At 36.2% G+C, this 13,877-nt stretch overlaps 3 protein-coding genes across 3 annotated transcripts; 2 read left to right on the top strand and 1 right to left on the bottom strand.

The window, feature by feature from the left end:
• The first annotated feature begins 1,276 nt into the window (after positions 1-1,276).
• On the top strand, positions 1,277-7,158 carry LOC107041565 (ATP-dependent RNA helicase WM6). Its single transcript, XM_015262169.1, has 10 exons — positions 1,277-1,353; positions 2,333-2,565; positions 2,768-2,988; positions 3,383-3,566; positions 4,075-4,193; positions 5,255-5,386; positions 5,666-5,812; positions 6,007-6,144; positions 6,378-6,495; positions 6,658-7,158. The coding sequence occupies exons 2-10, from the start codon at positions 2,364-2,366 to the stop codon at positions 6,669-6,671; spliced, it is 1,275 nt and encodes a 424-aa protein (XP_015117655.1). The 5' UTR covers positions 1,277-1,353; positions 2,333-2,363; the 3' UTR covers positions 6,672-7,158.
• Positions 7,146-8,921, bottom strand: LOC107041630 (U6 snRNA-associated Sm-like protein LSm4). Its single transcript, XM_015262257.2, has 4 exons — positions 8,659-8,921; positions 8,509-8,550; positions 8,325-8,423; positions 7,146-7,608 (listed from the first exon to the last, which is right to left on the bottom strand). The coding sequence occupies exons 1-4, from the start codon at positions 8,659-8,661 to the stop codon at positions 7,327-7,329; spliced, it is 426 nt and encodes a 141-aa protein (XP_015117743.1). The 5' UTR covers positions 8,662-8,921; the 3' UTR covers positions 7,146-7,326.
• On the top strand, positions 8,859-12,836 carry LOC107041500 (aspartate--tRNA ligase, mitochondrial). The gene is made up of 10 exons (XM_015262081.2): positions 8,859-9,065; positions 9,511-9,774; positions 9,897-10,265; positions 10,475-10,651; positions 11,105-11,284; positions 11,352-11,438; positions 11,524-11,736; positions 11,805-12,017; positions 12,324-12,507; positions 12,647-12,836. Exons 1-10 carry the CDS (start codon positions 8,970-8,972, stop codon positions 12,823-12,825), a joined length of 1,962 nt encoding a protein of 653 aa, XP_015117567.1. The 5' UTR covers positions 8,859-8,969; the 3' UTR covers positions 12,826-12,836.
• The last annotated feature ends 1,041 nt before the right edge of the window (positions 12,837-13,877 follow it).

Here is a 13,877-nt window from a genome sequence, read left to right as displayed (position 1 = left end):
ATCCGAGATAATTGCCTTCAATTTCCTCGATTTCTTTGTGTTTCGGTGTTCCAACGACAGACGGATTTTTCAATCCAAGTCAATTGATGCCGCGACCCCAATTCCAATGTTCTCTTCCTTTTCTAATTAATTCCGAGTGTAAAACTGGGAGGGTTGCCAGGGGGAGCGACCATTCTAATACATAAACAGGAAGAATACTGTCTAAATGTTACGCTCGAGGTGATATTGTTGTTTTTTTATTTTATAGTTGACTTTTTTCGTTTCCCGTTAGAGACATGGGAGTTGTTTTAGGAGATGTTGTTGCTTAGGGCGGTGTTTTTAGCCCAGATATTTGACTACAGCAGTACATAATGCTATTTTTGAAGGGGAGATTCTTCAGTGAAGTCTCATCGGAATTGCGAGGGAAAAGAAGTAACGATTCTTCCATATTTGGAATCATGAAAAAATGATCATGAAAAAATGTTCAAATGAAGGATTTCCGAAGCATTTCCGCTCGGGTCCGGACGGCGGCACCAGTTCTGTAGGCATTTTTTTAAATTGGAAAGTTCAATGCATTTTATAACTTCTTTTAAATAAGTGAGTCTATTTAAGATAAGAAGTAGTTAATTTTTGTTATTTTCGTATTATTTTCCTCCACTAATTAATGATGAGCATCAGAACCACGAAGATTTCAAGGAGAAATCATTGTTTAAGTACATTAAAGTGGTACGAATAAACTCCAGTTGAGTCGTTGAGTGTAACGAGAAAAAATAAATTCAAAAATCGAAAAAAAATGATTCGTCATTGATATTTTTTCCCGTGAATTCTAACTTTGATGAGTGTAAGAAATTTATCCATAGAATTATTGCTTCAATTATTTTTTTGAACAATAGTCTCTCGGTTGACTCGGGTGGGTTCGACATGAAACGCCATTTTGAGCACGCAGAAGCATAAATTATTTATTACAAAAGTTTTACATTTTTTATCAAAATGTGTGCAAAGTAGAATTAACGCACGCAGAACGCGTAAAATTTCACTTTACGTACAAGTTATAAAATGTACTATAAGTTACCGCTATACATAATATAATGCTCTTAATAGAGTGAAATCTCTTCGGAGAAATGGCTCCTGAAGAAATGATTCGATAAATGAAATTGCAATTCTTCAACCTTTCTCAGGAACAGCAAAAACGTGAGATCAATTTTTGTAACCCTAAAAAAAATGTTTGAATAACGGATTTGACGAGCATTTCCGTTTGAATCCAGGCGGCGCCACTAGTGCTTTCTCTTCCAAGCGTCGGAAAAGGGGCGGCCATTTTTGGAACAGTTAGTGTCCTGTTTATCGTGGCGTCAGTCAGTTGCGCAGTCATCGTCGGTGAGTTTATAATCCATAATTAATTCATATTCTTATTAGCGATCGGCGGTAATCACACTCATTTTATAAATACTAAACGTCTGAAGATACGATTCCATGATTTATTTTTTGTTATTACTTCGTTCTTCAATGATTTTTGTTGTTGTGAATTTTCACGGCCACGAAGCCGACGCCACGTATGCAGATAATTCAATCGTAATGGATTTTATGTCACAAAATGTATCAATTTGGGATAAATAATTTTTTCACTGTGATTTGCTGAATTTTTAACTGAAGCAGATGCAAAAAATTTCCGAAGTTTGAACATTTTCTTTTGTTTTTGAGATTGGTCGAGGGCTTTGGGCGTCATTTCAGGTTAACACGAGGCCGAAAATGGCGGAGTAGATTTACATAATTGATAATAATTATTATCGATTATTGATTGTTCGAAATAAAAGTAAATTTTTTGTTTTCTGTCCTTCAATTTTAAATTTCACGATCAAACGAACATTAATTGCCCGATCAAAGCAGATTGCATGTTTAAAATTATCATATGTTTGACCAAAAAAATTATTTGTTTATGTTTCAAGCCAAAATCCGTTTTATATTTCAATTTTTAATTCAAGAAGTGAGAAAACCTCAAATAAATATTGACGAAAGAGAAATTTTGTTGGTGCATGCCTGGCGTCATTTCAGGTCAACACGGGTCCAAAAATGGCGGCTTTAGTTCTCATAATTGATAAGAAATATCAGTTCATATATGTCCAAAAGAAGCGGCATTTTATTCTTCTCTTGAAAATCACAAAAGAAATCAATTTTAATTGCGTTAAAAAATTATTTTCACAGATAAAATCACCATATGTTCATTAATTCATAATTTTTAATTTATAAATTAACGAAAAACGGCGATAAGAGCGATGAAATCTTAAAAAATTGAATTCTCTCAATGAAATCATCAACATAACGTCAATTAATTACTGAATATGATGTTTATTTGCAGATTAAACTCACATTGAAGAGAAACAATAAAAATGGCTGACAACGACGACCTTTTGGATTACGAGGATGAGGAGCAGACTGAGGCAGTTGTTGATGGAAGTGGTGATGTTCCAGCCAAGAAAGAAGTCAAGGGAACCTACGTATCCATTCACAGCAGTGGATTCAGGGATTTCTTGCTCAAGCCTGAGATTCTAAGGGCCATCGTCGACTGCGGTTTCGAACATCCCTCCGAAGGTGACTATTTCCCGCTCAATTCCCCTGAAAAAACCCATGAAAAAGACTAGAAAGAAAAACAAATGATGAGAATTACGAGGTAGATAGGGACAACAGATTGTCTGTGACTGAGACCAATCTCTCTGAGCGATTTAGATGAAAAAAAACGTTTGAAAATTCTCTTGTTACCTTTATTAATGGATTGAACTTGCTTCATTTACAGTACAACACGAATGCATTCCACAAGCAGTCCTTGGCATGGATATCCTGTGCCAGGCAAAGTCTGGTATGGGTAAAACAGCAGTTTTCGTACTGGCGACATTGCAACAGCTTGAACTCACTGAGAATCAGGTCTATGTTCTTGTCATGTGCCACACACGTGAGCTCGCTTTCCAAATCAGCAAGGAGTACGAGAGATTCTCAAAATACATGCCTGCAGTCAAGGTAAATTATCTGCAAACATTTTTAACACGAGATAAAATAATTTACTCTTTTATTTTTGGGGAATATCTTCGAACCTAATGGAGCTAGAGAAATTTTCATAAAAATGTTTTTTGTGGAGAAAATCTAGGGCTACAAAAAATGTCTAGTTAATATTTTTTGTAGCTCCTTTGGGTCTCGAGATATTTACCAAAAATGAAGGGATTAAAATTAATTAGTCTGGTTGCGTTGTTAATGTTTTGAGAATAACTTCGAATGATGTTGCAAAAGTCTTAGCCTCACATGATGACTACTGCATTTACCACTACCCACTACTGACGAAGTTATTGAAGGATTTATTGAAATGTTATTAAAGAATGAGAAGAATGTGATTAACGATTGTATTTGATTGTTGCAGGTGGGAGTGTTCTTTGGTGGTCTTCCCATCCAGAAAGACGAAGAAGTATTGAAAAACACATGTCCCCACATTGTCGTTGGTACCCCAGGTAGAATTCTCGCCCTCGTGAGAACAAAGAAACTCAATCTCAAACACCTCAAGCATTTCATCCTCGATGAGTGTGACAAAATGCTGGAATTACTGGGTAAGTTCCTCATTCCTAGTAAAAAATCTAGAATTATCCCGAGAGAGGTGAAATTGAACACTTCTCTTTCATTTCGAAGTTATTTTCTCAGACTTTAAACTGAGAGTTTTTTGATAAAATGAATAGCTAAAATAATTATTAAGATTTTAAAAATTGTAAAATTATGTCGAAATGAATAGCCATCAAATGGATCTTTTTTAATCATTCGTCACAAAAATATTTTCCCCGACTTGAAAATGAGAAATGATTCTCTCAAATCGTATAGTTTGCCTTATATCTCACTATTAAAGATATTAAGACTCGAAGAACGCATTTGGGGCTCAAAAAATAAATTACAAAAAATCGTGAAGACGAACAGAAATTCTAGAATGATGTTGAAACGGTCATAGCCTCGTATGATGACAAACATATCTACCACCCACAACTGACTAGTCCAGAAAGCCCCCCACAGTCGCCCCCACCCCCTGCAACCCCTCCCAACACCTAATTTTTTCTCTTACATTTTCAGATATGAGGAGGGACGTACAAGAAATATTCCGTTCGACCCCCCATGGAAAACAAGTCATGATGTTCAGCGCAACCTTGTCCAAGGATATTCGTCCAGTGTGCAAGAAATTCATGCAAGATGTAATTAGCCAAACTTCCCTCTTCACCGCAATCTTTGAATTTGATCACACCCTGGACATCCCCAAGTTCACACCCAGGGGAGAGCTCAGACCACGATTAAACTCCGGGTGTTGTCGCGGGTTAGGCTAGCTAGAGACCACAAAAACCAGAATGAAAAATCAAAAGCTGAATTCCGATAATTCCCAATGATTTGAATTCCTTTTCCCTCCCCCCAATGATTTGGGTCCTTTCGTCGTCCAGTTCCTGACAAATTCCTGGACAATTCCGTATTTCCCATAAGCATTCACACCTTTCCCACTCTAAATCCAATAATCCAACAAAAACCGATGAATAAAAATCCTTCATTCGATGATTTAAAATGATAATCGGTGGGTGGGAGGCGTTAAATGGGCATGCGAATTATTTTCGGGGGGCATGGAGGGGCTGAAGAAGACATCAAGAAGACAAGAAGACAGAAGATGCAAGAAAGAAGATTCAAGAGGAAACCGGGGGCCAATGCGATTAGAATAGGCATAACAACAGTTAGATCGTCAGCGTTTCAATAAATAAAAAAAAATCGTTAAGCGAATTGAGAGACAGGGCTGGGGGGAAAACATCGACGATATCCTGAGGAATATCAACGATGAGAAATAATGACGAGTGATTGTGGAGTGTTTGGGCAACGATTTGGGCAGTGGATATTGTGGCTGAGCATTCCTGGGTGGCTACATCTTAGTTCTGGTCAGGGTCTTGACATGCCGAGTGTTTACGTTGTTGGCACTACCTTGAGATGGAAGTCGCCGGACCGTATGTAACCAGTGTGATAATGTCATCAACGATAAGATCAGTTGTTGATTCGAAAATGAAAAAAAAAAGCAAAGAAAAGAAGAATGATTAATTTCTGATGAAGTTTGTGTTCTTTGGAGATTTTTTTTTGTTCCTTTTCTTTGAGATATCTTGTGTTTTCATCGACGAATTGAATTGACTTCGTTTGTATCAGCGAATTGAAATTTTTTTTTTGTACTGGTCAGGAAATCGTGGGGAGTGGGATGGGTTTTCTCATTTTGTTGTTGTTTGCGCAGCCTATGGAAGTCTACGTGGATGACGAAGCCAAACTCACGCTTCATGGACTGCAGCAGCATTACGTTAAGTTGAAGGAGAATGAGAAGAATAAGAAGTTGTTTGAACTTCTCGATGTGTTGGAGTTCAATCAGGTGAATTATTTATATTATTATTCTTTTTAATAAACTGATGTTTAATTTCTTAGTTTGGGAATGTCGAGGGATTTTTTGTGGAGTGTTTTGTAGAACAAAATAATTTCATGAATTTTATGAATGAATGAAAATTTATTCATTTATTTATATTTTCTTTTTTTTCAGAAACTAGTGTTTACTTTACAAAAAATCTCATGATTTTATGAAGATATGAATAAGTTATGTCATTCTGCAATTACTTGAATGAAAGGAATTTAATTTTTGTGGAATTGTTTACAGGTCGTCATCTTCGTGAAGTCAGTCCAACGATGCATGGCTCTCGCACAACTTCTCACAGAGCAGAACTTCCCAGCCATTGGAATACACAGAGGAATGACCCAGGAGGAGCGTCTCTCCAGATATCAGCAGTTCAAAGACTTCCAAAAGGTAAGAATTGATTATGAAAATTCAGGAATGACTAAAGGTTTTGTTTTTATCAATTAATGATGACTTTTTCAACCTCATGATCACATCGTGAATGTTTACTCTTGAACTCTCTACTGAATTATTATTAGATTAACAAATATTAGCTGTTGGGGGAGAAATTATTTATTAAATCATTGTTTTATTTTGGTTTTTAGAGAATTTTGGTGGCTACGAATCTGTTTGGTCGCGGCATGGACATCGAGAGAGTCAACATTGTCTTCAATTATGACATGCCAGAGGATTCAGATACTTATCTGCACAGGGTAGCACGTGCTGGACGTTTTGGAACCAAAGTAATTCAATTATCACGTTTTCAGGAGATGAATAATTGAAATTATTTCGAGAACGACGCATTTTAGGCGAAAATGTCATAAGACATTATATGTATGAAATTTTGTCAGCTACAAAAATCCCTTTTGACATTTTCTCGTAAAATCATTCGTTACCAAGATAATTGCAAAATTAACATCAAATTTCCAATCCCCAACCATTCAAGTGGTTATTAATGTCTTTATTATTTTTCTAGGGTCTTGCAATTACACTGGTCAGCGATGAGAGTGACGCAAAGATCTTGAACGATGTTCAGGAACGATTCGACGTGAATATCACAGAGTTACCTGATGAAATTGACTTGGCCTCGTACAGTAAGTTTCAATTTTCTTCCAAAACTCTATTTTTCATAAATTCCAATAGAAGAACTATCGATTTTCAACATTCCATAATTATTGTTGATGACAATTAATGAATATTAATTGTTCTTAATGAGTTAATCGTGAAATTAACCAACAAATTCCTTTTTTTTACAGTTGAAGGCCGATAAAATAACTGACGACACTGAATGGAATCAGCACCTACTCTATGCCACACTGGCATCTATAAATCCATTACTTGTCAATGGAAAAAAAGCAATAAATGAGTTCATAGGAATAACAAAAACCGAGTTAACGAGTCTATGAACATTTTTTTTTGTTTTTACAATCGTACGAATCAAGTTCCTTTACCTTATTTTCACAAGAGGACGAGACCAGCCGAGAAAGGGAAGGGGAACCGTTCGACCCAAATGTTTGAATAATAATCAAGAAAATTACTTCAATCGATTACTCATTATCATGTCCAGTGGGTCATGGTCTCTGTACATTATTATTTATGGTATTACTTGAATTGTCTAATTATCTTCTTCCCAAGTATTAGTTATATTGATTAATTATATGGTAACATCAACTGTGTGAAATACCTAGACGTAATACATTTTTTTAAGTATTTGTGATTTGATTTTTTAAATAAAAAATCTTAATTGGAGAGCAGAATCAATTTTCCTTTCATTATTTATTTCACAATCCTCAAAGCATTATCAACGTTTCAACATGATTAACAATGTCTCTGGTGGTTAAAACACTTTTGAATGGAGAAATTGATCGTTTTGGATGAAAAAATATTGTTAAATTAATCTAGGTGAGGTGCGTAGTGGGGATTATTCACTTTGGTCGTGACTTGTTGAGGGGTTTGCTCCCTTGGTTGCCACCACGTCCGAGGGGTGCTGGCCCTCGACCACCGCGTCCTCCGAAAGCACCACCTCTGCCACCTCCCCTTCCTCCTCGCTGGTTCTGCCCACCTCTTCCCTTCATGTCTCCTCTGCCCCTCGATTTCATCTGCACGTCCTCCTTCACCATGTCGATTACTTCGTCTGGGATTCGCAGGTATTTAATTGTACTGCCTCTGATGTAGCACTCTGGCATTCTCCAGAATTTGTCGCCATCCTATTCAATTTCCGGGGAGGAATTCCATTTTTCATACATCAATTGCATCAATTGTGAATCATTGAATGATTTATTAGTCGATTTCACGTTTATTTTCGTTGGATTTTGAGAGAATGGATACAATCCAGTTGTTAATTGTTTTAGAGGGAAATGTCAGAAGTTTTTTTTTCTTCTGACATTCTATTCAGACCACTGATGAGAGCAATTCAATTTTAATTTATTAGAAATGAACGAATTAGGGGAGATTGGGGTAAAATGGACACTTTTGACTTTTTTTAAAATGTTAATGACGGGTTGAAATGTTGGTAAAATTTAATAATTTTTTCTTCATTGCAAAGAACAATTCTTTCCCTTTGTGACGAGCCTAAACTGAGCTGAATTGATAAATTTGTTGCTGAGTTATGAGTAATTAAAACAAAAGTCTAAAGTGTCCATTTTACCCTACTCTCCCCTAGAATCATTTAACCATTAATTAAAGAATTTGATCATTAATTAAAATAATTTAACCATTAATTGAATTATTTATTCTCCATTTTTTGCATTTACTTTCATTAAATATCGAAGGGAGAAGGAAATCTAGACTCATTAATTGTCTAATTATCCCAGGAACGAGAGATTTTAAAGGGAAAAGACAAGATTTTTTTTGTTTCATGGAAAATTCTCTTCAACAAAGGTTTTCTGCTATTTTATTGTCCTTTACTTTCATCTCGACTCACCCTAGATGTGCAAATGACCTCTCTGAGATTGATATTCATCCAATTATCGCAGCTCACCAAGTGTCCATTGTAAGTTTCTCCATTCTTCAGCTCCACAAGCTGCAAAACCGAACAAAAATCTCGTCATTTCACTATGTAAATGCAAATAAAAATATTGTGTTGATAATTGAGAGTGGATAATCACCATTGGATGATTTTGGGCAGTTCTGAGTAACGAAAGGGGCAACTGGAACAAAAAAAATCATTTCAATCAATCCCCCAAGATGCACAAAGCTTTAGAAATTAATTTAGTAATCGTAAAAATTGAAAATTATGGGGAAAATGCATAGTTTACCATCTTTGCTGGTGATCACTCCTCCCAGCAGGTGAATTTTTTTTTTTTTAAAGAAGACTATACTTTTACTCGCAACGAGAGCAGTTCTTCAATCCTCTAATTACGGTTGAAACGATTTAAGTCCTTTTAGCAGGGAAATTTCACTCTATTACTAATTGTTTTTAGAGACTAGTGACAATGTCAACGTAAACTCAACTTTAATGCGGTGTCTCGCGTTCATCTGGAGCATTTTAACCTCAAAATCACTCCACACTATTGTCAGATGATCGCATTCTGATTGGCTGTTACACGTCGAGTGTTTTCAGTGAAACATGTGGACAACGAGAATCTCTCGGCATTTAATCAAGAAATGTGTTTTGCCAGTGAATTCTGAGGTCCTGTCCTCTGCAAATAATTGCAGAATAAAGGTAATCAAGCGAATTGATTAATTAATTAATCCTAAATCGAAGTTACGAAATTTGACGAACAAAATTCGTCATTTTTGGTGATTATGCAATTATCTCGAGACCGAGTGGGTTTACGAGGAAATGCCATAAAACCTTTTTTAAAGGAAATTCAATTTTCTAAAAGAAATGTTTTATGACATTTTCTCCTAAACCGACTGGTCATCGAGATAATCCCATATGTATAACTCTCACTGTTTTTCTTTCTCTCAAAAACTGGAGTTTTCAATCTTCAATAACTCTAGATCGCCAGAGTGAAATTTAGAAATTTTCCTCTCATTTTGAAGCTATTTTTTCAGATTTCAAAATGAGATCTGACTCGTTCGAATCGCATCGTTTCATCGCGAGATATTGAGGATTAAGTGTTGGAGTGTCTTCCTCTCAACATCTGACGTATTTTTCGTTGCAGAATGACTTCTGCACTAGGTGCACCACATCCTCATGCAGCCTCCACACCAAGCACTCCCCAAAGTCCCTGGAGAATGTGAAAACAGGAGGAGAAGTGCCACCTGTGAACAAGTTCGTCCAGAGAACTCACACTTGTGGAGAATTGTCTCTCAAAAATGTTGGAGAGGAAGTTCAATTGTGTGGATGGATGGAGTTCCAGAGAATGGGGAAGTTCGTCATCCTGAGAGACTCCTATGGGTCTACCCAGCTGATTATCCCAGAGGATGTGAGGCTCATCACATTATCCAATAGATCCAATGCTTCTGATTTAACTGATTAGCTGCATAAACCGATCATAATTAAAAAATAATTTGTTTCACTGACTGATTGATAATAATTAATCATCAGAGAACTGACCTGATGAGATCAGTGGAGCACCTGAGCTTCGAGGCAGTCCTCAGCATAACTGGGAGAGTGATAGCTCGACCCCCAGGCCAGGAGAATCCAAGAATGAAGACTGGAGGGATTGAAATCGAAGTTGAAGGTCTTCAGGTGCTCAACGAGTCCCTCCCACAGCTGCCCTTCTCCATCAGGAAGTTCAACGTCCCTAAGGAGAGCCTGCAGATGCAGTACAGATACCTGGCACTTCGTTTCCCCTCCCTGCAGAGGAATCTGCGAGTCAGATCTCAGATTCTCAATAACATGAGGTTTTTTCTCATTGAAATGTGTGGATTCGTGGACGTGGAGACGCCTACGCTATTCAGGAGAACTCCAGGGGTAAAAATAATCATCAGAGACATTTACACATTTTCTGTAGAATATTTTATTGATTTAAAAATTATGAAAATATGTTAAGATTAATTATTAAAATAATTAAAATCATTTTAAGATTATTAGTGAAAATAATCGTCAGAGACATTTACACATTTTCTATAGAATATTTTATCCATTTAAAAGTTACGAATAATTAATGGGAATTTTTTCAGGGGGCACAAGAGTTTGTAGTGCCAACCCAACACCCAGGAAAATTTTATTCTCTTGTTCAGAGTCCTCAGCAGTTTAAGCAGCTGTTGATGATTGGAGGGATGGACAGGTACTTTCAGATCGCCAGGTGTTACAGGGATGAAACAGCTAGACCAGATCGACAGCCTGAATTTACACAAGTAATTATTTGAATAGAATTCACAGAGAATTCTTAAAGAGATGAGATTAATTGAGTTGAATGTAGGTTTTCGTTAATTGTGGGACGATCACTTTGTTAATTATTCAATTCGACATTCTGATTGTTCTTAAAACGAAGAATAATTGAATAAGTGAATAATCATTATTTTATCGAATACATAATTGAATGTAATTTTTTGTTAATTATGAAATTATCACTTTTTAATTATTGAATCAGACTTTTTCGCCAAGAATTTTGAAAAGTTTGAAAAAAGTTTTATGACGTTTTCTTCTTAAACTACTCACTGATGAGATAATATTCTACGAATTCCATTTTAATTATTTAAAAAATGAATAAGTAAATAAGTAAATACTTGTTATTTAATTATTATTTTATTGAATACATAATTGAATTTTGATGACTAAAAAAGAAGAATGATGTACTATTTCTGCAGCTTGATATAGAACTGTCGTTCACTGATCGAGAGGGAATTATGATGTTGGTGGAGCAACTGATAGAGCACTGCTGGCCAAAAGAGTTTGAAGCTGTCACAATTCCTTTCAGGAGATTTACTTATGAGGAAGTAATGGACATGTACGGGTCTGATCAGCCAGACCTGAGGATTCCCTATCGCGTGAGTTTCTCAAATCCCAAATTCCTCATGAAAATCATCACGAATTTCCACTGATCTATCATTCCAGATGCATAATGTCACAGATTTACATAAAAATTCAGTGGACATGAACGAAAACGTGGGGATCTACGGATTAGCGATGCCAAAAGGCTCTGTAAGTAAAAAAATCCCTTTGAAAATTTCATTCAATTAAATCGAGTCACTCAATATCACCTCATTCTCGATTTAATTATTCTCAGGAGTTCCTGACGAATTCTGTGAAGACACAATTGACGAAACTCATCAGGGAATTCAATTACAAAGAAGTTTCGTTGAATCAAATTAAAATTTCTGGGGACAACTGGCCGGAGAAGCTTCACAAAACCGATTTAGACGTTTTAAAATTGAAGTCAAAGCTGAATATTCAGGAGAATGATGCGGTATTCATTGCTCATGGGGCCAGAGACGACGCAGTGAGCATCCAAAATTCACCCAGAGCATTTATAATAATTCTCCGACCTCATGTTCAATTTTTTTGCAGAGGAAACTGCTTGGTAGAGTTCTCAAAGAATTCACCAACGTCATGGAAGCAAAAGGTTCTCCGATAAGATCAAAGAATTTCGAGTTCGCATGGATCGTGGACTTCCCACTATTCGAAAAAGGGAATGATGCTAATCCTCTGGTGTCGACTCATCATCCTTTCACTGCACCACATCCAGATGATGCTCATTACCTCGAGGATAATCCCCTAAAGGTGACTGTTGCTGAAATCAAATTTAAAAATAACGCAAAATATTGAATATGTGAATATTAAATGATCTGTTCTATCTGATAGTCATTTTTTGTACGATATTAAGGGATGAGGGATGTAAATAGGGGCAAAATGGGCACTGGGATTTTTTAAGAATGTTGTAACCCCATTTCGTTGATGAAATAGAACAATTATTTCTGCCGGAAGAGTAAATGTCTTTCAATTAATCAATTTATGTCAAAGTTATGAGTCTTTCTAAAAAAATCTAATTATGTTGGGGATAGTGAATTGATTATTTTGTCTTCACAGGTACGAGGATTACATTACGACCTAGTTTTAAACGGTTCTGAGATTGCAGGGGGATCAATTAGAATTCACAATGCAGAATTACAAGAGAAAGTTTTGCATTCGTTGAATATTGATACTGCCCAGATGACACATCTACTGGAGGCGTTGAAAAGTGGTGCACCACCTCACGGAGGAGTAGCTTTCGGTGATGATTTTCGATATGATTAACAATAAAAATTGATAATTAATAATTAAAATGAATAATTAAACTGAAATTAAATTAAAAAACGAGACGATGATTGAATTTTCGTTGAATTCGTCGACTGAATAATCACTTGTTGCAGGTCTGGATCGATTAATCTCGATCATCTGCGATTCCCCCAGCATCAGAGACGTCATAGCCTTCCCCAAGACCGGGGAAGGCAAGGATTTGATGTCGGGGGCCCCCGCGGAAATCTCAGAACAGGAGAAAACCCTCTATCACCTGGAAATCACGAACAGCAAAAAAAAACACGAGGAATAAACGATTTAACACATTCTCTGAGGTGTACAAAATGGTGTTTATTTCATTAAACATTTCCTCTCAAATATCCTCACTGAATTTCGATTTACCTAAAATGAACATTCGAGAATTGTTTCTAACACATTTACCTCTGGAGAGAAGTGGTAAAACGTAATAAATACAGCTGTAAAAAGTTCAATTCACTGTAGAGAATTCAGTTCCCAAGAAAAAAATTAATTTTCTTTCGTTAATTATGCACTCGTCTCGTTAAAAAAATGTCCCTCGACATTCTAATCCAAATTTAATTCTCCACGAAGAACGAAAATTCTTGAAATTTTCTCCAAGCTTTCGGAATAAATGCGCAATTGTCAACAATTATTAATTACGTTCTACCATTTCCCTAGAATTATCTTCATATCTCACCACTAATTCTCCATCCTGGCTACAAATATCGTAACAATTACGAGGGATTAATAACTACAGCATAGTAATCACACAATCACACGTTAGATGAACAACGCAGCTAGAAATTCGTATTCCACCTGCACCTCCCCAGAATACCTCATACGTATCATTAACAGTAAAGCTAATCGGTGTCGAGTGTCATGGGAAGCACAGATAGAGGGATAACTCGTATCTACCCGAGATAATGCGAATATTCTCGTTCTGCAGCTACAATGTGACTTATTACTAGTAATTGTTTATTCATTAACGATCACTAGGGATTAAAATTCGAATTCTAGGGTTTTAAAAAAATTCACTGACGCCTGGGCATCTTGGAAGATTCTCGAATATCATAAATTATGATTCATCTCAATTCAATCATCTCTGACTAAAAATTATGCTATTTACTCTCACTTGTGGATTTTTCGTGTTATACAGAATGGAGTTGTTGCGTTATGTCTTTGTTACTCTATTTTTTTAAATAAGTGGTATTTTATCGTATTAGGCGGACGGAAAGGGACGCATTTTATATCATTATTCGGTATTATTGAGTGCTGAAACGTAGTGAGGAATTGCATGGCTTTTTTTACAATTTTACTTTGCGATTATCTCAAGAATGAGTGGGTTTA

Source organism: Diachasma alloeum, unplaced genomic scaffold, assembly GCF_001412515.2.
Source record: "Diachasma alloeum isolate Michigan unplaced genomic scaffold, Dall2.0 Dall_scaffold_00179, whole genome shotgun sequence".
NCBI lineage: Eukaryota > Metazoa > Arthropoda > Insecta > Hymenoptera > Braconidae > Diachasma > Diachasma alloeum.
The sequence above is the reverse complement of the archived record's forward strand: the minus strand, read 5'-3'. Positions and strand labels throughout refer to the sequence as shown.